The sequence below is a fragment of the Castor canadensis genome, chromosome 14 (assembly GCF_047511655.1).
Source record: "Castor canadensis chromosome 14, mCasCan1.hap1v2, whole genome shotgun sequence".
In the NCBI taxonomy this organism is placed as follows: Eukaryota; Metazoa; Chordata; class Mammalia; order Rodentia; family Castoridae; genus Castor; species Castor canadensis.
In genome coordinates, this window is record NC_133399.1 from 72,957,795 (window position 1) to 72,980,895 (window position 23,101).

General features: G+C 36.2%; 1 protein-coding gene across 2 annotated transcripts in view; it reads left to right on the forward strand.

Annotated features, from left to right (window-relative positions):
* Slc7a2 (solute carrier family 7 member 2) overlaps positions 1 to 20,633 on the forward strand; it is a 65,412-nt gene extending 44,779 nt beyond the window's left edge. Inside the window, exons 4-12 of one of the 2 annotated variants that reach the window (XM_074054745.1) lie at positions 2,523 to 2,688; positions 3,896 to 4,029; positions 5,025 to 5,247; positions 6,982 to 7,121; positions 9,859 to 9,961; positions 11,341 to 11,546; positions 12,590 to 12,756; positions 13,587 to 13,695; positions 15,498 to 20,633. In XM_074054745.1, the coding sequence (XP_073910846.1) occupies positions 2,523 to 2,688; positions 3,896 to 4,029; positions 5,025 to 5,247; positions 6,982 to 7,121; positions 9,859 to 9,961; positions 11,341 to 11,546; positions 12,590 to 12,756; positions 13,587 to 13,695; positions 15,498 to 15,691 (1,442 nt within the window). In that variant the 3' untranslated portion in view covers positions 15,692 to 20,633. Of the gene's footprint in view, positions 1 to 2,522; positions 2,689 to 3,895; positions 4,030 to 5,024; positions 5,248 to 6,981; positions 7,122 to 7,358; positions 7,496 to 9,858; positions 9,962 to 11,340; positions 11,547 to 12,589; positions 12,757 to 13,586; positions 13,696 to 15,497 lie in introns of both variants that reach the window. The other variant, XM_020179343.2, reaches the window with a different exon arrangement.
* The last annotated feature ends 2,468 nt before the right edge of the window (positions 20,634 to 23,101 follow it).

Here is a 23,101-nt window from a genome sequence, read left to right on the forward strand (position 1 = left end):
CAGATTTAATCTGTCAATGATGAGAAGCATGTAGCTATGACATACTTGGGTAGAGCTGTTGAATTCCATGGCAAGACTAAGGCTAAGGCCATAGCCTGTATCATTTGTCCTTTGGTCAGTCACCTTCATATCTTTCTTTAAATGTGAGCCGTTCTTACACAATAACTTTCTTCTTAGACCCTTTGAAAATCAAAATCTATTATAAATACTCATATTGTAATGTCATATGTCAACTAAAACTATTGTTTTATTAAAGATACAAAGGTAGCATATGTAGTATTCAGATGTGGAACTTTTTGGTGTTTGGTCTGTTGTTAGGAGATGAGACCTCAGAGCAGAGAGGGCATGGGGAGTGTTGGGAAACTAATATAAAATGTGGGTGGCTTTGTTATTCCAGGTGTGTAACAGAGGCTCCTAACCCAACCCAGTAACTGTGCTGACCCCCCAGCTTTTCTTTGTGTTATTAATATATTGTTATTATGTTATTATAGTTCTGGGTAGAAGAATGAAATTCATTCTTCTGCACAGGTAAAAGAATGAAATCAAACAGCTCTCATCTCTGCTTGGAAAGATTTGCTTTTGTCATGGTCAATGGTAGGAATATGGGCAAGTAGCCATAGCAGTCTTGGTCATAGCAATCATTTCCCCAATAGTAAAAGATAAACTTTCTTAGGTCTACAATTCATATCTTATGCTAGGAATATTAAAAATCATATCTGATAAATATAATCGTAAAAAACTGGAAAGAAATACAAGTCAACATTTTTGGGTTCCTGTTAGGGAAAATCTCATTAAAAGTAGGAGCGAAAAAGGAAAATGTATAGATTATCCTATCAGCATTTCTGTATATAGAATCAGCAATAAGATTAAAAGTAAATGATAGGTCTATGGGAATACTTCAGTAGCATGTACAAGGCCTGGGAGTCTATCCCCAGTATTACAAAAAAGCAAATTAAAATTAAAACAACTTTTTAAAAGCAAATGATAAATAAGGAAAGTATATGCTATACACAACAGGCAGAAATCTTATAGCATTAATGTACAAATAAATTTATAAATCAATATGAATAGAATATCCAAATTGGTCCAAACTATCTGTAGACTATTTTGACAGTATGAACCCAAAGCCTTGTATTACAGTGTATACCCTTTGATGCAGTATTAACTTGCAGAAAATTATTGTAAAGAAATAATTAGAGCCAGGCACAGTGGGTCATACCTATAATCCTAACTACTTGGGAGACAGAGATTGGGAAGGTCATGGTTCAAGGACAGCAAAGGCAAGAAGTTCACAAGAGTCTATCTCATCCAATAAAAAAACGGGGTGTGGTGGCATGCCCCTGTCATCCCACCTTTGCAGGAAACATAAATAGGAAGATCACAGTCCTGGCTGGCCTGGACATAAATATGAGACCCTATTCAAAAAACACCTGCAGCAAAAAAGGGCTGAAGGTATGGCTCAAGTGGTAGAGCGCCCACCTGGCAATCCTGAGGCCCTGAGTTCAAGCCCCAGTACTGGAAAGAAAAAAAGAAAGGACCAAAAAACGCAGCAAAAAAGGGCTGAGGATATGACTCAAGTGGTAGAGCGCCTGCCTAGCAATCCTGAAGCCTAAGTTCAAGCCCCACTACTGGGGGGAAAAAAAGAAAGAAAAAAAAAGACCAAAAACACCTGCAGCAAAAAGGGCTAAGGGTATGTCTCAAGTGGTAGAGCTCCTGCCTAGCAAGCACAAGCCCCTGAGTTCAAACTCTAGTGCTGCAAAAAAAATTTACAAAATGTAGAAAGATATTTATAAAAGGGTAATGATGTCAGTGCTGTTTATAAAAAACTAAGAAGAGTGACCTAATTGTCTATAAATAAAAGATCCAAGTATCTCCATATAGTATATTATGCATCTATTAAAAATGGGGCTATGTATTTGTCATTTGGAAGTGTGTGTGTGTGTGTGTGTGCACACGTGTGCAAAATTCTGCAGGGAGATTACACTTGATCTTTATTCTTCATGCTTTTTCTGGATCTTCAAATTACTTGAATAAGATATTTTTATAATCAGAATGTAAAATAAATCTATTGAAATGAGAATACATTTAACAACTTTTGGTATCACCTTGCAGAGTTATTTTCTGCTTATATGTTCAGTAGATACAAGAGATACATATAATTGAGCTTTTATATTAGCCTTGAACAAACTTTTTAGAACAGCAATTCACTGAAATGAAGTGTTGCTTTATATCTACCTACCATTGATGGTATTAGCCAACATTACTAGACTTAGGATACTTCTTAGAAAGAATGGAATCTCTTGACTGAGCACAGTCTGCCTCCACAAGTCAAATTGGTTGTGTTCACAAGACATTGCTTAACAATGAGGTGACAAATGACTAAGAACTAGCAATAGAGATGGATAAATGAGAGTTAAGTATCTGATTGCTGGTGCAATAATATCCTAAAACCTGCATTTGCCTCAGTATGCCCTTGCCTTTCCTACAGGTTAAAAATTAAAATGTCCTTTCTTTTTCTATAGGACTTTTATCTTTTGGAGTGAAAGAGTCTGCCTGGGTGAATAAATTCTTCACAGCTATTAATATCCTGGTCCTTCTCTTTGTCATGGTTGCTGGGTTTGTTAAAGGAAATGTGGCGAACTGGAAAATTAGTGAAGAGTTTCTCAAAAATATATCAGCCAGTGCCAGGTAAAATGTTTAGGGAATCTTTCCTTCTTTTTTTAAATGTTACATGTCAAGAGGATGCTTGAAAGTTTTCTCTTAGAGCAATAGTTCAAAAATTCTTTGGTTCTGAGATCTTTCTGAGGACCTGTTCTATGCTAAGTCTCCTCTTCCAATGCTCCTCCTGGACATAAAGGTACAGGTGGGCTCACTGTTGAGCTACTCTAAGAAGCTATACAGATGCTGGTCCCCAACCTCACCCTCTTCTCCGGGTTTGGGGAAGAACAAGGGGCAAGCCTAACCACTCAGGGAACTTGGCCTTTTTCTCCCAACAGTTTGCCACTTCTAAATAATAATGACTATTTTTGAGTCGTGCATTCTTTTGTTTTTCCTGTGGGACCACCATTCAGTTTTATTACTTGCTTTCAGGCTTTTAGTCACTTTCAGGCCTTGTGTTTAGGAGAATGTTATTAGCTACGTAAGTAGAAAGAAGATTGGAAAAATATCTATTACACAGAGTAAGGTACTTCTATATGTTTTTCTTTATATTTATAGACATTCTGATAAGAGAAAATTAGTCTTCTGATTTTACACAGTTTTTAACATAATAAAATATTCAACTTCAGTATTATTAATCAAGCCTAGGGAATTTCATTTCACTTTTCAACTGTCTTCAGAGTGAGTATTAAAGATGTGACATCTGCCTTACTTTGTTCTTCATGAATTGAGAAATAGATTCTCTACAGGAAAAAACAAAGAGGAAGCTACTCATCATTATCACAGAGCATAGCCCATATGTGGCACTTTGCTCTCAAAATCCTGCCTGCCTGTGTATTCCGGGCCTTCTGTATCTGCTGTTGGTCAGCCTCTAGTTGGATCTTAGTGACAGAGGGTCACTTTGAGGGGCTCTACCACATTCTCTAGAACAGGCTGTGAGAATAAAGTATTTTTTTTAATTGTTGTGCTGGGTGGAGGTACATTGTGGCATTTACAGAGGAAGGTTCTTACAATGTATCAAATACATTCTACTTGAATTCACCCCCTCCACTGCTCTCTTTCATCCCCCATACCCTGATTCCTGGAACAGTTTCAACAGTTTCATTTTTGCATTTATATATGTGTTAAATACTTTAAAGAGCTGAACACAACATTGCAAGGATGTAGTTTGAGACAAATTGCCAGAAGGAGCAGTTTCCTTGAAAATAACTTGCAGTATGTTTGTTTTCTTCCTTAGAGAGCCACCTTTTGAAAATGGAACAAGTATCTATGGGGCTGGTGGCTTTATGCCTTATGGCTTTACAGGAACCTTGGCTGGTGCTGCAACTTGCTTTTATGCCTTTGTGGGATTTGACTGCATTGCAACAACTGGTAAGAGCAGTGTCTCAGCTCTAGGTAGAGGGAAAAGGTGTTCCTTGTATCACAGGAGTAGCATTGTGTGCCTGCAGAGGGTCAGGAAAGAGGGCGGGATTTGGAGTAAGAAATGTGCTAGTTCCAGATCTATCTGTGACACTGACTGTAGATGATTAAAAAAATAAAGATTCTTGGTGAGGCTTTCCAGGTCTTGTTTTCCATATTGGTAAAACTGGGAGAATAGTACCTTTCCCTCAGAAATTGTGAAGATTACTAACATAACAAACACGTATGGCAGATATTTTGCATATAAATTTTGGTCATAATAACTATCCTACCCTTCTTTCTGAAAATATGGTCACTTCCAGAATATTCTCTTCTTAAATTATCTTTTCTTAGTTGAACAAATTATATCAATTCTTTTCTCTTTATTGTGAACAGTAAGTCCTCAAGCAAGAGTCACTCTGGATTTTTACAATTGTGCACCCTTATAACCAACCATGTTTGTGATACTTATTTGTCAATCTTATTAGAAGGAGTCAAAGAATTCTGTTTCTTTATCAAACAGAGTAAAATAGATGAGATGCATTTACCTGAAGTTTTCATGTTTGAGAGCCTACAGAGTACCAAAACAATCATTTAATCTCTGAATGAGATGTTTTCCAGTGTGTTAAGATGCCATTCTATCCCCAAACATTTAGGAGTGCTGATATGTCTTCATTTGTTTTTTTGTTTTTGTTTTTGTTTTCTTTTCTGGAAGAAACTGATTTACAAGAGTTCTCCTCCTCCTCTCCTTCTGAGAATTGGATTTATATGTTGAAATAGCTAAGTACCTTCAAGAAGAGAAGGGAAATTTCATGTAATATTAATAGATAGCTCAAGCTAAGAAAGCAAGCAGAAGGCACAAAATCAAATAGAATGACCATGAGAAGAGGAAACCCTTGATCCATGTTAAGTTCTTTACTTGTTAACAATTTATTAAACATGCAAATCTTTTGTTTATATTTCCATAGGTGAAGAAGTCCGGAATCCCCAGAAAGCAATTCCTATTGGAATAGTGACTTCTTTACTTGTTTGCTTTATGGCCTATTTTGGGGTCTCTGCAGCTTTGACCCTTATGATGCCATACTACCTCCTCAATGAAAAAAGCCCTCTTCCAGTAGCATTTGAGTATGTTGGATGGGGTCCTGCCAAATATGTTGTTGCAGCAGGCTCCCTTTGTGCATTGTCAACAAGGTACTTTGTGTTGCCTTTGGAGCAGGGGCTGTTTGGGTTCCTACAAAGCGTAGTCAGTGTCTTTAAAAAAAAACAAACTGCTTTTGTGGGCTTTGGGTATAACCCAGCGGTAGCGGTAGACTGCTTGTCTAGTATGTGCAAGGCCCTGGGTTTGAACCCCAACACCACCTCCCCAAAAAAATTGCTTTTGTATGTTCTAAAAATATTCTAACATGAGGAACATATTATGCAACTAGGTCCTCACTAAAAAGTTTGCCCAGAATTGGCACATAAAAAATCTTAAGTGATTAAAAAAAACTTTTCCCCCATCATATTTTTCAAGATAATAATGGTCCAAGCATTGGTAGAAATATGTACACAATTGGTACCCATACAAATATCTATACCATACATTCAAATATTTCTGTATTATTAAAAGTTGGGATATTATGCTTGTATGTTTCTCTGCTGGCTTTGGTATTGCATTGCTTCAGACAATCTGAAACTATATTTGCAGACTTCACATTTTGTGTTAGTCTTTAAAGTAATACTGAGTCCACACAAATTAAAGCTATATGCTGCATCATTTTTAAATACAAATATGTTTTTTATGGTGAAACATGAAGACAATTTCCTCAGTACCAATCACAGTGAACTTGATCTGGAAATAGAAATTGCCATTCTCAAATTAGTAGTAGAAACTCTTATCGTATTTATGTGAAAAACAAAGGGTATTTGAGTCTCTAGTGTTCAAATTTCCAGTAGCTGCATTTCTCAGGTTTCCTAAGCTGCTCAGATTTCTAATTAACATATGATCATAAGTAAAATATTTCATTCTCATTTTAAGTCCCACTACATGATAAAATATTCTCACAAAGAGAAAATTAATCTTTTCACTTATTTTTAAAATTGAAACATTTTTAAAAGTCTGAAGTTAGAAAAGAATTAATATAATTCAACAACCTAGCTTTGTTTTTTTTCTCTGAAAATCCCTTTTATTTTCTAGTCAAGAAAATATTAAGTGGCTATTAGAAATCACCCCTCTGGGTTTCTTAGTCATCTACTACTGTTGAAATAGCTTGAAAAGTCTGAACTATGAGGATACCATGCCTCCATGGTAGAAGGGGTAGATACCTTGACTCAGCTCTATTAGATAAAGACAATGGATTTTTTTTTACATAAAATACTTATTTTCTCTTAAATGATTATTTTTCACAACTAAGTCATATATGGAATGGTGCATCCAGTTAACACAAGTAATTAAAAACATCTAAAGCAAAAATTGTTTATTCAATTTCACTGGTACTAACATTTAATTGTGGCTACTTCTATGTACTAAATCTACAGTAAGTTGGGGTTTTTTTACCTTTCTCTACCCTGGTTATCTTATTATGATGGGAATTATTAATAATAAAGATCAAAGGTTAAAAATAATGGTAACATAATTACTGAATAAATGAGATGACTGATATAAAATTGCTTAATCTCTTCTTTAATTACATATTAATTTAGGAATTTTCTGAATTATTGCCACTAAAATGTCTTATTGATATCATTGGTTTGGTTTTTTACAAGTCTAATTACTGTGTTTTAATTCAGTAATAATCATAGGTACACACCAATGACTTGCAGTACTGTTTTTAGTCTGATAATGTGGTTGAGCAAATATCAGCAACAGAATTATTTTGTTTCAATTCCGGGTGTGATCTTGCATGAATTTGTTTGCCATACTGCATGTCTTTGCTTTTTACTCAGTCTTCTTGGATCCATTTTCCCAATGCCTCGTGTAATCTATGCTATGGCGGAGGATGGGTTGCTTTTCAAATGTCTAGCTCAAATCAATTCCAAAACGAAGACACCAGTAATTGCTACCTTATCATCGGGTGCAGTGGCAGGTGAGAGAGAGTTGATTTTTATTAAGAAAAGGGGGTATTTTTCATCAAGGACTCTGGAAAAAATAGAAAGTTAGGTGGTTTTCTATTGTGATAGACATTAAATTCAATAACTTTTTGTGATTGTATCCTATTTTGAATTTTTTGGTTCTGCACGTTAGTATGTTCAGTCTTTACCTGTATATACAGCTGTCTAAAATAATACTTAACTCACGTGGATTATGAATTTTTCTGTTCTAGTCTTCTGGGCTCTATGTTTCCTTTACCCCGTATTCTGTTTGCCATGGCCAGAGATGGTTTACTGTTTAGATTTCTTGCCAGAGTGAGTAAGAGGCAGTCACCTGTTGCTGCCACGTTGACTGCAGGGGTCATTTCTGGTAAGCTTTCCAACATAGGCTTCTTCAGCATTGGACTGGAACATTGTGTACGCATGTGTGGACTTACACAAAGGGTCTGCATGCTATGCATGTAAGTTAAGAACAAAATCATGGATAAATTAGTGTATGGGATTAACATCTGACAATTACGGTGGAGGTGGTATGCTGAATTTCATCCATAACTAATCCTTTGGGATTTTCCATTATTTTATTATTTTAACCATTTGGGCTTCTAACAAGTTTGCAAAGCATTGTAATGGTTCTTAACTGTATAGAAGGTGTTGCTTTTCTGATTGGTGAATGAGGACATAAAATTCCACTTTTGACAGAAAATTATACTTGAACAATTATATAATTTTGGAAATAGTAATTTAAAAATAATGATTCTAGGATTTTTGAAAAATTGAACTTTACCCATTCTTAATCTAGTATGAGAAATGTCAAAGATAATATGTAGCTGGCTATTGTACTCCCTACCCTCAGTATGGTGGCTTCCCTGCTTCCTAGCATCAAACATCTAAGACTTACACTTATGTCCTCTCAAGCCCCATTATGAACCTAATTGTCCAGGTTATGTTTATAAAATCCAGACTACATTTTGGCATGTAAAGTGCTTTTGGCCAGATTCTCACTGTGTGCAGAAATTTTCAAAGAGATTCCATAGATTGAGAGAATGGCCTTAAAGTTGCTGTTATAGGAAGCAAGAGAAAAACTTTAGCAAGCTACACAGATATATAAAATGACAGTAGTCTTGGCAGTAGAAATTCAAATCAAAATGCTGATTTTGTTGAGGCTCTAATATGTTGGGAAACTAGAGTTGAGAATGCTTCATTACCTATGAAACAGATTTTTTTTCAGGGTCAGAAAGTATTTGCCTGCACAGTTTCACTTTACAAATATTTTCTAATAAATCTGACACTTGATGTCATGTGTTGGAGAGTCCAGGTACTTTTCTCAGGCTTAGATGTCTGTCCGCATAAAATGACAATCATGCTAGCTGTTAAAGCCCATTTTATGACTGATTAAACAATGCACTATTATATTAAAAGGTAGTTCACATCATAAATATTTCTTGACAAAGGATCACATATTTTATTTAATCCCTAAAACCTTTTACTCATTCCAGTAAAAAAAAAATCTTTCCCAGTAACAACTCTTCTTTGAATTCAGAATTATTAAAATAATTTAACCTTCTCCTTCATTGAAGAAGCATGTAATTTAACAGCATAATAATATATTTAAGTTAATAATTAAAAGAAGATAATTACAGTAGAATGTTTTTAATGTTTAGTATGGTTTTGCTATTTTGTACTCCCACACCATACTTTGTTTTTAATTTAGATTAAAGAGAGCTTATATGAATAATTAGTCTTTTTTGCTCCTCTTGGCTACCTTATTTGGCTATCCTCATAAAGCATACTAAAATTTTAATAATTTAACATATAAATATGCTAGCATTTGAAGAGCTCTCAAAGTGAGTGATAATGGTTTATACCTAGTGCTGGTAGTTACCAGTCTGTAAGGTGGGAATAATTTCATAAGATCAGACCATGGAAAACTGCTAGGGTGGGGTCAAAAATAGTCAAATACCAGTCATTTTGTATAGCTAAACTGAAGCAATTTCCCTTGTCTCATGGGATCATTGATAAAATGGGACCATAGGAATATAAAATTTGCAGAGGGGAGTAGAACATCATGAAAATGGAATGTGATCTACTTACTAAGATAGGGACTATTATGTGGTAAACTTGAGTCAATATTAAAGAATATTTTAATATTAAAGTATAGTTTACTTCATATCAAACATTGGGATTTAGTGTGCAGGATCATATTGATCTCTCATATCTAGTCAGTCTACCTGGAATCTGTGGCTTTAAACTATAGCTGAAATATAATTTTGTCAAAATTTCTTTCAAATTTTTGTGTTGCTTATCATATAACTCTTAATGTATATAGGAATTAAAATAATTATGATTTCTATAATGAAAACTCTTCTGTTTCAAATTTTTTGTTATTTTAAAAGTAAGATAGCTAGTGCTTCCTATCAGTGTTTTTCTTATGGACATTGAAAGACAGTATTCTGTTGTATAATATTTTTACTCTTTGTCAGGCCAGAAATGTTTTAAGAAGCAAAATAGATACATTTTGTACTTACTAGCAAGCTGATGCTTACTAGTAGCTTATATGATCTAAAGAACAGTTTATGAACCATAGTAACATATTTCTGCGAATCCTAGAAATATATTTTGTATACCTTGATTTGGCATTGGTATTGAAACAGAAGAGTATCAGTCAGTTGTCCCTGACTCCAAAGTCAGAGACTGCTATTGGCTTTACCTTTTTGTTTATTTCTTCCCCAATAGCTGTGATGGCATTTCTTTTTGACCTGAAGGCACTTGTGGACATGATGTCCATCGGCACCCTCATGGCGTACTCTCTGGTTGCAGCCTGTGTGCTCATCCTCAGGTGAGTTGCCTGGCAGTGGTTCTAAAGTGAGTGCCAGGTGGAACTCAGAGAGTAAAGAAACCATCCTTCCTTTCAAGGGGCTAACAGCCTCCCTGAGGTGAAAGTCCGTGTTCGTTAAAAACACCAAAATAAAGTATAAGAGACAGATGTGTCTTTAGCAAAGAATCAAGTACAATTTGACTATTACTTATAGGTTGACCCACTCTGTAAATGGCAATTTCGTGTAATCCATAGAGATACTTAAAAATACTGTACTTTTTCTCCAGTAATCCAGAGCTAAAATTTTACCCTAAAGATTTCATCAAAGAGGCATGCACACATAGATGAAAAGGATATTCATGGAAAAGGTAAATTTACAAGAGTGAAGAAAATACAACTAATCTGAATATCAGTAGGTGAATGATTAGATAAATGAGGGTATACTTACTAGTGGCTTCTTCAGCAAATAAAATATTTAATTATACAGATAAATATTTCCATGTCAGGATACAAAGCTATATAAAGCATCTGAAATTATTTAAATCTTATATGAAGAAGTGTTTTACACACACACACACACACACACACACACACACACACATGCCTGGATGAATTAGTACTAAAATGCTAACAGTGATTAACACTGGATAGTGGTGTTATGGATGGTTTTAATTTTCTTCTACATACTTTTGTGTATTGTTTCTCAATGGGCATATTTCTTTATATGGAGAAAAAGCTTTACTTTCTAAAATAAGCAAAGGCTGTTCAGAAGGAGCAGGAGCCACAATGGGGAGACTGTGATAGTTCCTTGGAGGAGAAGCAGGCTGATTATGTTGACACAGCTGTAGAGGAAGAGGGTAAAGTAATATGGGGAAATGGTGTGCACTAGGTTGGGGTGATGGCATAATAGCAACAAAAAGTTGTCTGGATTAAGCTAGAAGAATCAGGCTGGAAATTTGAGGAAAATGGGGATAGAGAGACAGACTATGATGAGAACTTTGAATACCATCCTGAAGAGTCCACCATATTCTAAATGTGAAATAATATAATCTAACTCTAACCAGAGTTTCTGTACCATTTTCATGAACTGAATTTTCTATGAACATAGATGGTTTCAGAAATAATCATCCTCAACTACCTCACTTGAAACTATAACCTCTTTTAGATCTCTTGTCCAACTTTCTAATTCAGTGGCTATCAAAGGAAATTCCAAGTAGCTACAGACATTTTTTTGAAAAGGTTTGTGGCCTGGCTGAACATACTCTGGGACTGGAGTCATGAGAATGTCACTTGACTGCACACATTGTGACTTCGTAAGGTGTCACTTAGAGTTTTGGGTGCTGCTCTCATTTGGGCTAACTGTATATTTGAGAGTAAAGACACATATTTATTTGGTGTAGGTACCAACCTGGCTTGTGTTACGAGCAGCCCAAATATTCCCCTGAGAAAGAAGTTCTGGGATCATGTGCCAGTGCAGCTTCAAAAAGTGAGTCCCAGGTCACCATGCTACAAGGACAGGCCTTCAGCCTACAAATCCTCTTCAGCCCTTCCGCTCTGCCAACACGACAGTCAGCTTCTCTTGTGAGCTTCCTGGTGGGATTCCTAGGTAAGTCGTCTTCACTGTAGACACAGAAAAGACCCAGCAGATGTGTGTAATGTGAAAGACTGAAGACAAAAAGTCTCACATTTCCCTAGAATATTTTTGCAGCTAACTTGAATCTTAGCCAAATTTGTACCTAGAGGGATAGACAGTCACTAGTAGTAGAGACCATGTTTATATTTATCATGACCATGTCAAGATTTATGATATCTTTATAATTGAAGACAGAAGAAAGAAACTCTCTAACAAGAGTGGCAAAGTGCAAACTGGCACATTTCAGCTATTAGGATGCTCTCTGTGTGAAAGAATCAGGCTGAGTACACCTGCCAGAAATGTAACTAAAACCCAATGGGATTGGAAGTCACTATAGAAAATCCTTGTTTGCTCACCCATAGTTTCCTAATCATCCATATGTCCAGTGACATTTATTGAGCTTCATTTGTGCCACACAGATGGTCCTTGCTCTGAGGGGGCTTTACATTAAAAGATTGCTGGTGTCAAGCTAGAGAAAAACAAGTTTCTCTGAGAGAAGATAAGAGGGATCCGTAATGCAGAGATGGTCAGAGGAAGTGTGATGTCATTGCCTAAAATATGGAGAAAAGGTGCAGAGCATATGCTACTATTTGTCTGCATTAGCAACTGGTTTTTACGATAGCTTACAGTAGCAGACTTGCCATTTCTTGTTTGAAAAAAATGAGAGCTCTTCACCCTGAACAATATCCTATCAGCCCATGTGACACAGTCTGAGCATAGCATATGAGGAACCAGAGTCACATGGGCAGAGAATGCAAAATGGTAGTACCAAGTGGTGAGGCTGACTTCTAAGAAGATGGAAATAAGGACACAGCAATGTTTCTTAAGTGAGTGGAATGGACCATCTCTTTTCACAATGAAAAAGAAGAAAGAACAAAATAAAGAATCTATATTTGACAAAGCAGATGTAAAAAGAACCTATTCTGATGTCATATCAGATCAGAATAGACTGTTAAAGTTGAGAAATCTTGGTGAAGTGCATGTGCTGACTGTTTTATATACTTGCACCTTTGCAGCATTTCTCGTGCTGGGCCTGAGTATCCTGACCACATATGGAGTCCAGGCTATTGCTGGACTGGAAGCCTGGAGCCTTGTTCTTCTCATGCTGTTCCTTGTTCTCAGCATTACCGTTGTTCTCACCATTTGGAGGCAGCCACAGAATCAGCAAAAAGTAGCATTTATGGTATGTGTACTGAGAATTAAAGATCCTAAATATTAGGTACACCTCTTCTCTTCTTCTTAGCATTCTGAGTTGTTTCTTTTTTAAAAATGTATAACAAAGTTAAGCAATGAACAAGAGTGTCTAAATCTTTGACATGGTCCTTTTTTGTCATAGTAGTCTCTACATTGGCTGCCTTACTCCCCTTTTCAAGAACTTGAATATGCTCCTATCACAATACTTGTATAAGTAATAGTAGAAAAAAATTGTTAAATAATCTATAATATTAGAAAAATAGTGCATAAAATCCTGAGCTCAATCATCATGCACCAAAACGTAAAAATAAAAACCAGCGAGAGAGAGAGAGAGAGAAAGAGAGAATTTGAGTATTTTCCCAATAAGCACCCTTTACTCTGTAAGTTAAATTATCCTGTCCCTTCAGAACTAGGGAGCCAGGGAACATATATGGTATGAACAGTGCTTTCTGAAAATGTCCCCTGGAATACCGTGTGTGTTCAGAGTTCCACAGGCATCCCCTGTTGATGTCTGAACTGTACCTGTAAATCCTGAACTAAACCAAACCCTAAACCTAATTGTATCTTGGTAATGACCTATCAGTATTATCGGATTTGATAAATCTATTGCCTCTTGAACTTTATCAAACAATCTGAAGTATCATTCTCCTTTTAGTAGTTTCTAGAAGAAACTTGCTGATTGTCCATTCTGCAAGAATACAAGCTTACTGATGCTATGTAACAGTGTGTATGTCAAATTAATTGCCACCACCTTTAAAGAATTTGGGAAATGTGCTTTCAAAGTATGAGTATTTTCAAAAGGATGATTTTTTTCCTCAGGTTCCGTTCTTACCGTTTTTGCCAGCATTCAGCATCCTGGTGAACATCTATCTGATGGTTCAGTTAAGTGCAGACACTTGGGTCAGATTCAGCATTTGGATGGCACTTGGTAGGTCTTTTAATGCTTTAGTGTTCTCAATTCCTTCTTTCACTGGCTGTGTTTAGAGAAAAACACTCTCTTCCCCTTCCTAGAAATAAAGGCTTTTGTCATTCTCTCCCTATCTGAATTTGTAGACCATCTGAAAGCTTATTTTTCCAGATATAATTTTTTTTTTGGTGCTGGGACCCCGATCCTGGGCCTTGTGTGTACCAGGCAAGTGCTGTACCCCTAGTCCCTCAGATATCTTTTTAAATTCAAATCTCCCAAGAACTCTGGAGAGCCCTTTGGTTCTGTTTTCTCTAACTTACAAATGAGAAAAATGAAACCCAGAAAAAGTCATTTCATATTAACCCCAAATTCTCATCCAGTTTTCTAAATAAAGCTAAAACACACAGAAATGCATACTTATGGGCCAGACACTAAGCCTATAATCCCAGCTACTCAGGAGGGAGAGATCAGGAGAATTGTTTTCTCCAAAACAATTCTGCCAAAATGTTACTAAGACCCCAGCTCAACAAATAAACCAGATGTGGTGATCCATGTCTGTAATCTCAGCTGACAGGAAGCCATAGAAGTATTGCAATCTGAGGCCAGCCCTGGGCAAAAATGCACGACCCTATCAGAAAAATAACTAAAGCAAAAAAGGGCTAGAGGTATTGCTCAAGAGGCATGAGTACTTGCCTCGTAAATGCAAGACCCTGAGTTCAAACCCCGCTACCACCAAAAAAGCAAACACAAAAAAATGAATAAGTAATTATGATGCTACTTAAAACATTGCTTCCTATCCCCATAGTTAGCATGGCTGTCAATTGACAGTTGCGTTGTACCTAGTTTTTTGGCCTCTCCTAATGATAGTGACATGTGGAAGGCCTATCCATGTCTCCTCATAAGCACAGGTCCTGCTTTCCAAAATACATGACTGTGAATCCACCTCTTATATTTAGGATGTAATTTGAACCTTTACCCAACATGGCACTTTGTTTAAAGTATGCTGTTGATTTTTTCTTTCTTGGGTTTTTTTGTTTTGTTTTGTTTTTGTTTTTTTGATGATACTGGGGTTTGAACTCAGGGCTTCATGCTTGCTAGGCAGGCATTCTACCACTTAAACCACACCCCAACCCTTTTTTGCTTCAGTTATTGTTTAGAATAGTCTTAGGTTTCTTGTATGGATCCCTAATCCTTCTATTTATGCCTCGCACACAGCTGGGATGATAGGCCTATGCCACCACACCCAGCTTTACTGGTTGAGATGGTGTCTTGCTAACTTTTTGCCTGGGCCATACTCAAACAATGATCCTCTGGATCTCTCCTGAGTAACTGGCCACCATGACCACCCACCTGGTATTGACTTTTTTTTAAAATCATTTTCTGTTTTTTTTATTGTTGTGCTGGGTGGGGGTACATTGTGGCATTTACAGAAGTTCTTACAGTATCAAATATATCATAGTTGAATTCAACCCCTCTGTCATTCTCCCCTCCCTCCATTCCTGAAGTAGTTTCAACAGGTATCACTTCCCATTTACATACATGTGTACACAGCACTTTTTCCACATAAACATTAATCTGAACACATTTGTCAGGAGAAACATACATTCTATAAAGTATGGGTATTAAAAATGAAAAGGCTCATTTTATTGGGAAAACATATATACAGGAGACCTTCTGTGGTGTGACTTTTATTTGCCTTCCATTCTAAAGTAGCACCAGAAGAGAAAGAGAAAACCCTGTTAATAAGTTCTGTATTAAATTTTCCATGGTAAAATAGTCATTTTCTGACACCCAAACATTGATTGTTTTTCCTCCTCCAAAAGGTTTCCTGATCTACTTTGCTTATGGCATTAGACACAGCCTAGAAGGTAACCCAAGGGATGAAGATGATGAGGACGCTTATTCAAACAATATTAATGCAGCCACAGAAGAAAAATCTGCCATCCAAGCAAGTGCTCATCACCAAAGGAATCTCAGTTTACCTTTCATATTCCATGAGAAGACAAGTGAGTGCTAACACTTGCAGGAGCAGAGCTGGTCCACGGTCTTAACATATGTATCTACATTGAGTAAACTATGACAAGATGTCACCATCACCATACTCAAGGTTGTCATGGGTTTACTGCCTACACACTAATTTATACTTCCTCATCTGGACAGCATCTCCTCACATGGTGGATTATGTGGCTGGGGAAAACCCCTGAGTTCTCTCCTCGTGGATGACTATCCCCAAAATAGTGTGAGGGTGTGTGTGTGTGTGTGTGTGTGTGTGTGTGTATTTGGGAACATGAATGCTAAGTTAGTTGTTTTATTATCGTGAAACCTTATTCCAGTGTTGTCATAATTGGTAACATATACTGCACATTACTAAAATAGAGATCAGTCGCTGAATAGAAAGGTGCTCTGAATGCACCCTGGGTAGTTGAACAAACAGTGATCCTTTTCCTCAGTAGGCTTCATTAATGTTAGTTTAGACATGCTAAAAGTGCAGTCAGCCGTTATGGTGTCTGTCACTGTCAGGGGCAAGACGAGAGGATAAGGAATGAGCCTTTTCTGTAAGTTATAATCCCAGCAGTGGATTTGGTACACATTTTTTTCCTATGTGATATGGCAGTTTACTAAACAGTAGGAGTATTTGTTTTTTGCCAGTTGACACAGGATGGAGTGGCATTCCAAGCCACCAGATAGCATTTGAAACGCGCAGTCCTTAAATAAGACACTTCCACCTACTGTGAATGATATGGGCCCTCAACCCAACCAGGGGCACAAGAGAGGTACTGTGATCTGCTTGGGACCCTTGAAGCTAGAGAACATAGGTGGGGTCCCCATGGTCCAAAAGCAGGTGTAAGTGACCTGATACAGATGTATTTAAAGATCAGAGTTAGACATATGCTGGGGTAACTAAACCTCAGACTTAACCTTACTTCAAGAAAAAAGTCACTTAAAATAAATCAACAGAATCTCCCAGATCACACGACTGGTAAAATGACTCATATTTTTTCTTTACTTAATACCTAATCACAGCTTAACTTTTTTAACCTCACCAAACACAGAACTCACTCTTTTGTTTCTGTTATTTTACTTTATGTGAGGGGCTACAGTAGCAAAATTCTGTCATTACAATGTACAAAAGAAAAGTTGGAGGGATGTAAGAGAAAATTCCTCTATTCAAATAATAGAGGGCATTTGCCCAGCAGAAGGGGCTCAGATTTAATTTGGCTCTAATGTTTCTTCTGTAAACATTTAGGCATACCTGCCCTACATCACTTGGTACTTTTTACTGCATTTGGTTTTAAATGACCACACTAAGCCTATTAACCTCCAAAATTCTACAATAATCCATCAGTAATTGGGGAATTATTTTGGTAACACAGTACTTAAAGCTTCAAGCTAAAAAAAGTAACCAAATTAAATTAAAGCCATAAAAACACAGTAACCTTTGTGTATGAGTAAATAAACTTTTATATGTAAGATTTTCTGATTGCTATATTTTACTTTGTAGGTTTTCTGATAGTGGTTTATTTATCTTGTGTTAATTTTGTACAAATAAATGGTTTGTTAGATGAGGCTGGAGGCTGGACACATGTGGGTGACACTCCCAGGATTTCATGGTGAGTGTCACCAAGCATCTAGTTGACCTGCATGATCCAAAGGCAAAGAAAACATTTGTTTTCTGACAGTTCGTCTAAACGATCATTTATCTTACTGGTGCCTTTAAAAAGCAAGTTGCAATTCTTTTCTATAACCATGAGTTTGTTGTGATTAAATATCAAACAAAAAGGTGGAAAGTCTGGGTTTCTGGCTGCTAACGGAGGGGCATCCCGGACACAGAGCTCATTATGACATTCCACAATTTCCAGGGTGCACTTAGTAAAATTTGAAACCCAGAATTCTCCATCAAGCTGCGTTTTTTTACTGAAGGTGAAGAAGTTGGATAAGCATTGGGAAAACATTTTTGTAAGAACTGTGGACATGATCATTAAATCCTTGCAATTACAACAGTACTAAGAACCCCTTTTATTCTATATTCAATTTAGAATAGGCCTGTCACATTGGAAATGTGAGCAGTTCTATATGAATATTTTAAGTCTTTACTGTAGCAAAATCAATATTTTGTTTAGTAAGTGATAGGCAGCTAAAACAATTGTGCCTACTATGTTCAATTAGGAGCAGAATTTAATAATTATTTTGTACATTGAAACACTTTGCAAACACAGATACCTATGAAAATATGCTTTGTTGGTGATCATGCTGTTTTTTTTCTGTGAAGACTCAAATGTGTATACTTGTATGTATGTAAACACATTTACCTATCTTGTCTGTAAGTGTATATTTCATGTGTGTGCAAGTGTGTATATTCCAAATATCAGTGAATAAGTTGGGTTTATGATGGCCTTTAGATATGATATTGTTACATGGATTAAAAAAACCCCAATTGATGTGGAGAAAAAATAATATTTTATATTGATAGAAATTTTAAATGTTAAACTATTTTAAAATACACAATTTTATATGTATATTTTCTATAGATAGGTTCTTTAAGAAATATTTATGATGTTTCTAATATGAAATCACTAAACTCTAGTACATTGTAATAGGTGCTTTTTTTATCTGAATGGAGTAGGGTACATTGGGGGATTCCTGTTTACTTGTTTCTGTTGCACCTTTTCTGATACACCTGTCCAGAGATGTGCTTTTTAGTGAAAGTCAATACTACCAGCTCTTTGCCACCTCTGTGCTCATAACACATTGAACAAAATGTTGCTTTTACTTTTCAGGATCACCAAAATGTTTTTTAGATTTAATTAGTCATCAATCAAACTTACATAAAGTCCTCTTGGGAAATTAAAAAATATATACATTATTGTAATTGTGATTTCGTAAAAACAGCTTACATTTCTTTTATACTAGGCATATGCTCTCAACATTTTCATGGAGAATTGATAGCACCCTTAATTTTACATTCTTCAAAAAAGAGAATGATCTGTGAATCATCATAGAAAGGTGATGCCAACCCTCCATTTAAAAAGGTGGCTTGCAAACTGTTTTAAAATGATGAGAAAAACTTATTGGATCCTTCGATATATGCTAAAACACAGATTAGTGCTTAATTACCTCTTCCCTAGAGGTAAATCATCAAGAAAACTAAGACTGAAGTATCATTTGATATTATATATACATATTTATATCGAAGTTGATTATATAAAACTTTACTATTACCAACCATAGTTGATAGAACTCTCTTCCTTTAAAGGAGTAGAGCCTATCTTCTTTTAATTTTTATGAATAAGGGTTTTTTTAAAAAAACTTTTTATTTTAAATATTAGCCAAAATATTTTTAGTCATGAGTAGTTGTTTTAAAAAAAATTGGTAAAATACCTTGGGTTACAATCTGTTTTTACTAACTCATTTTCTAAATTTATTTGAGCACTTAGAATAATAAAGAAAAGTAATTGCTGTCCATGACTGATGATGACTGAGGGAGCAGTTGAGTCTTATCTTCTTTCTTCTCAAATCAGGGTGTTTGAGATTTGGACTGTGTTGCAGACAAATTTTTTTTGTTGTTAAAAAATCAGGCATATTCCAAGATTACAAATGACATGGTAAATTTGTTTAAGATTCCAGTTCTCTTTCCTTGCAAAGTTGCTCATCATCTCTTCTGATATGCTTCAAGAGACAGTCCTCAAAATAAATTTTTCTTAGGTCTTTAAAAGACTAGGTTTAGAGTATACAATGTAGATTTTTAAAAACCACATTAGTGTGGGGATTTTTGGTGGGATGAGTGAAATTCGCTATCTTTTTGTTAGTGCCAAAACAGTGCCTTCTCTAAATACTTTCTACTTTATGAAGTTCTCTAACTTGTTTATATATCAAGAGGATATAACGTAGTAAGTAATGCCAGCAAAGGTCTTTTTTTAGTGATATAGATGTGATAATAGGTTGCTTCACTTTGTTGTTTAACTGAGATATTTTTCCTTATATAATTATATTTAAACACTTTAAAATAGTTTCTAGATTTTAAGAGGACGAACTGTTACTATTGTAGCTGTTTGGATGTTGGTTTTTGTAGTATTCATTATTGTTTATATGTACACAATTTAGTCTTAATGCTTTCAAATACATTTTGTTATGGTTCAATCCAATTGGTAACACTACTTTCGAGGAGCACTATACTTGGTTGTCATTTACCATGCCTGAAGCCACTGCCACAATCTCTGGCCTTTAAAGTGCATTCTCTGACCACTGACAGTCCCGTGGAGATCATAGCCAGGACCCCAGGCTGGTTCCAGGGTCAAGCAGCCTGCAACAGTATCTGTAGCTACCCACTGGTACAGTCTCAGAATGATGGAGTAGGATAGCAAGTAAAAGACTTCAAATGCAAATGAAGTCATCTTGAGCCCTTAATTTCAGTTCCAACTATCCCATGAGTATGTCAAGAAGAATAAGGGCCAAGGAACATCTGTGACTCATGGAAGGGGTGGCTGCTTCTTAGAATTGGCACATGGGCCCTACCTGCCACACTTCCTGAATATACACAGACAGCCTTGAGGTACAAAGTGCGTGGCCAAGACACAGATGATAAAGAGCCAAAAAAGAACAGGGTGGGTTTCTTTGGCCCACACCTTATTCACTGGCCCTTCATTTTTCATGTCACTAGCAGTGCCCAGTTGTCTTACTGCTTTATGTTTTTTATCATTTACTTAATAAAAATTGTTGATAGAGTCGAAACTATACAGAAATTCTATACCTAAAACAACATTTATTGGACTTGTGTGAATATAAAGTTTTTTTGTTTGATAGACAATTTTAATGTTTTCATAATAATCAGTTTTCCCTTTTACTTATAAGGTTGGATTATTTTTTAGTATTTGTAATAAAACTATTGTTGCTTTAACCATTGTAAACTATGCTTTCTAATGTAACCATATATTTTTAAATAAACTTAATATGGCTTGTAATTTAGTATACATGTGTCACACAGACAAAAAGCACATGTTTCATACATACTTAACGCCTTTTTATTTCAGGACCTTTAAAGCTTAGAAATATAATACAATCTACATTGAAACTCACCTGGCAGACTAAAGCCTAATGTGTAACTACCAAGTCCTATGAGATAGAAGAGATGTCATCACAGAGTTCCATGGCACATAAAAATGGTCAGTTACTTCTGAAGCATGCCACCAAGGTCACATATCTTAAATCTACCACTTCAGCTGACATTTAATGGGACCAATCACATTGACTGCTCTGATCTGTAGGAAGCTCCTCAGTGTTCATCCCACTAAATCATAGACTGTTTATTAGTCAGTTTTTCTATCACTGTAACAAAATGCATGAGGAAAAAGTTGATAGAGAAAAGATTTATTTAGGCTCATGATTTTAGAGGTTTCTGTCCATAGTCACTTAACTTACCTGTGTTTCTGGGTCTGGTGATAAGGCGTCATGGCAGAAGGGCATGGCAGAGAAAGCTGCCATGTTTTTGACAGCCAGGAAGCAGAGAGAGAGAGAGAGAACAAGAGACCAGGATAAGCTATAACCTTCAAAGACACACCCCCAGCAACCACTTCTTTTAATCAGGCCCCATCTCCAAAAGGCACATTCCAGCGATGTGTTAGTCTATCAATGAGATTAGTACCTTCCTGATCAAACCATCTCTCCATAGCACAACAGCTAGGGAGCAAGCCTTAAGCGCGTGAGCCTTTGGGATCATTTTATATCCAAGCCATAGCAGCCTGTAACAATTGGTGATTAGTTATGTCATATTCTAATATTATATAAGATAGTGAAATTTTCACTACAGCTTTTTAAGGACAGTAAATATTTACCAACCTCAAGTTTTTTTACCCTCTGAGGAGAAGGGAGAACACAAATAGCTTTTTTTTTTCTTTATTCATTTATTCATATGTGCATACATTGTTTGGGCCATTTCTCCCCACTGCCCATACCCCCTCCCTGTCTGCCACACCCACCTCACTTCCAGGCAGAAGCTCTTCTACCCTTTTCTCCAATTTTCTTGAAGAGTAGACATAAGCAATAACAAGAAAGACATAGTGTTTTTGCTAGTTAAGATAAAGATAGCTATACAGAGATTCCTAGCATTGCTTCCATGCACAAGTGTATTACAAACTGAATTGATTCATCTCTACCTGACCTCTTCACTACTTCCTGGTCATCTTCCCATATTGCCCTTGCCAACACCTGTTGGTGGTGGTGTTTTTGATGATAGCTATTTTAACAGGGGTGAGGTGGAATCTGTGTGGTTTTGATTTGCATTTCTTTATGGCCAGAGATGGTGAACACTTTTTCTTGTGATTTGAATTTCTTCTTTTGAAAAAGTTCTGTTTACTTCAGTTGCCCATTTCTTTATTGCTCATTGATTTGGGAGAACTTTAGTTTTTTGAACTCCCTGTATATTCTGGTTCTCAGTTCTTTGTCTGATGGAGAGCTGGCAAGTATTTTCTCCCACTCTGTGTGTGGTCTCTTCAGTTTAGAGACCATTTCTTTTGTTGTGCAGAAGCTTTTTAATTTTATGTAGTCCCATTTGTCCATCCTTTCTCTTAGTTGCTGAGCTGCTGGAGTTCTACTGAGGAAGTCCTTTCCTATACCTATTACTTCCAGAGTGTTTCCTGCTCTTTTCTGTACTAACTTCAGAGTTCAGGTCTGATATTAAGGTCTTTGATCCACTTTGAGCTGATACTAATACAGGGTGATAAACATAGATCTAGTTTCAGTTTTTGGCAGATGGATAATCACTTTTCCCAGCAACATTTGTTGAAGAGGCTGTCTTTTCTTCATATGTTTGTGGTGCCTTTATCAAAACTAAGGTGGGCATAGCTGTGTGGATTCATATCCGGGTCCTCTATTCTGTTCCACTGGTCTTCATGTCTGTTTTTGTGCCAGTATCATGCTATTTTTATTGCTCTTGCTTTGTAATATAGTTTGAACTCGGGTATTGTGATACCTCCAGCGTTGCTCTTTTTGCTGAGCATTGCCTTGGCTATTTGTGGCCTCTTGTGTTTCCAAATGAACTTTAGGGTAGATTTTTCAATGTCTGTGATGAAAGTCATTGGGATTTTGATGGGAATTGCACTAAACATGTAGATTGCTTTTGGTAGTATAGCCATTTTTATTATGTTGATTCTACCAATCCATGAGCACGAGAGATTTTTCCACCTTCTGTAGTCTTCCTCGATCTCTTTCATCAGGGGTTTGTTGTTCTCCTTATAGAGGTCATTCACATCCTTTGTTAAGTTTACTCCTAGGTATTTGATTTTTTTTTTTGAAGCTATTGTAAATGGGATTGTTTCCATATATTCTTTCTCAATCACAAACAGCTTTTAAACATCATTCTAAGTTCTTTAAATTAAAATTCTTGAATTAACTTATTGTGAAGTTTCTTTGTTAGCTAGTCAATTCCTGTTAG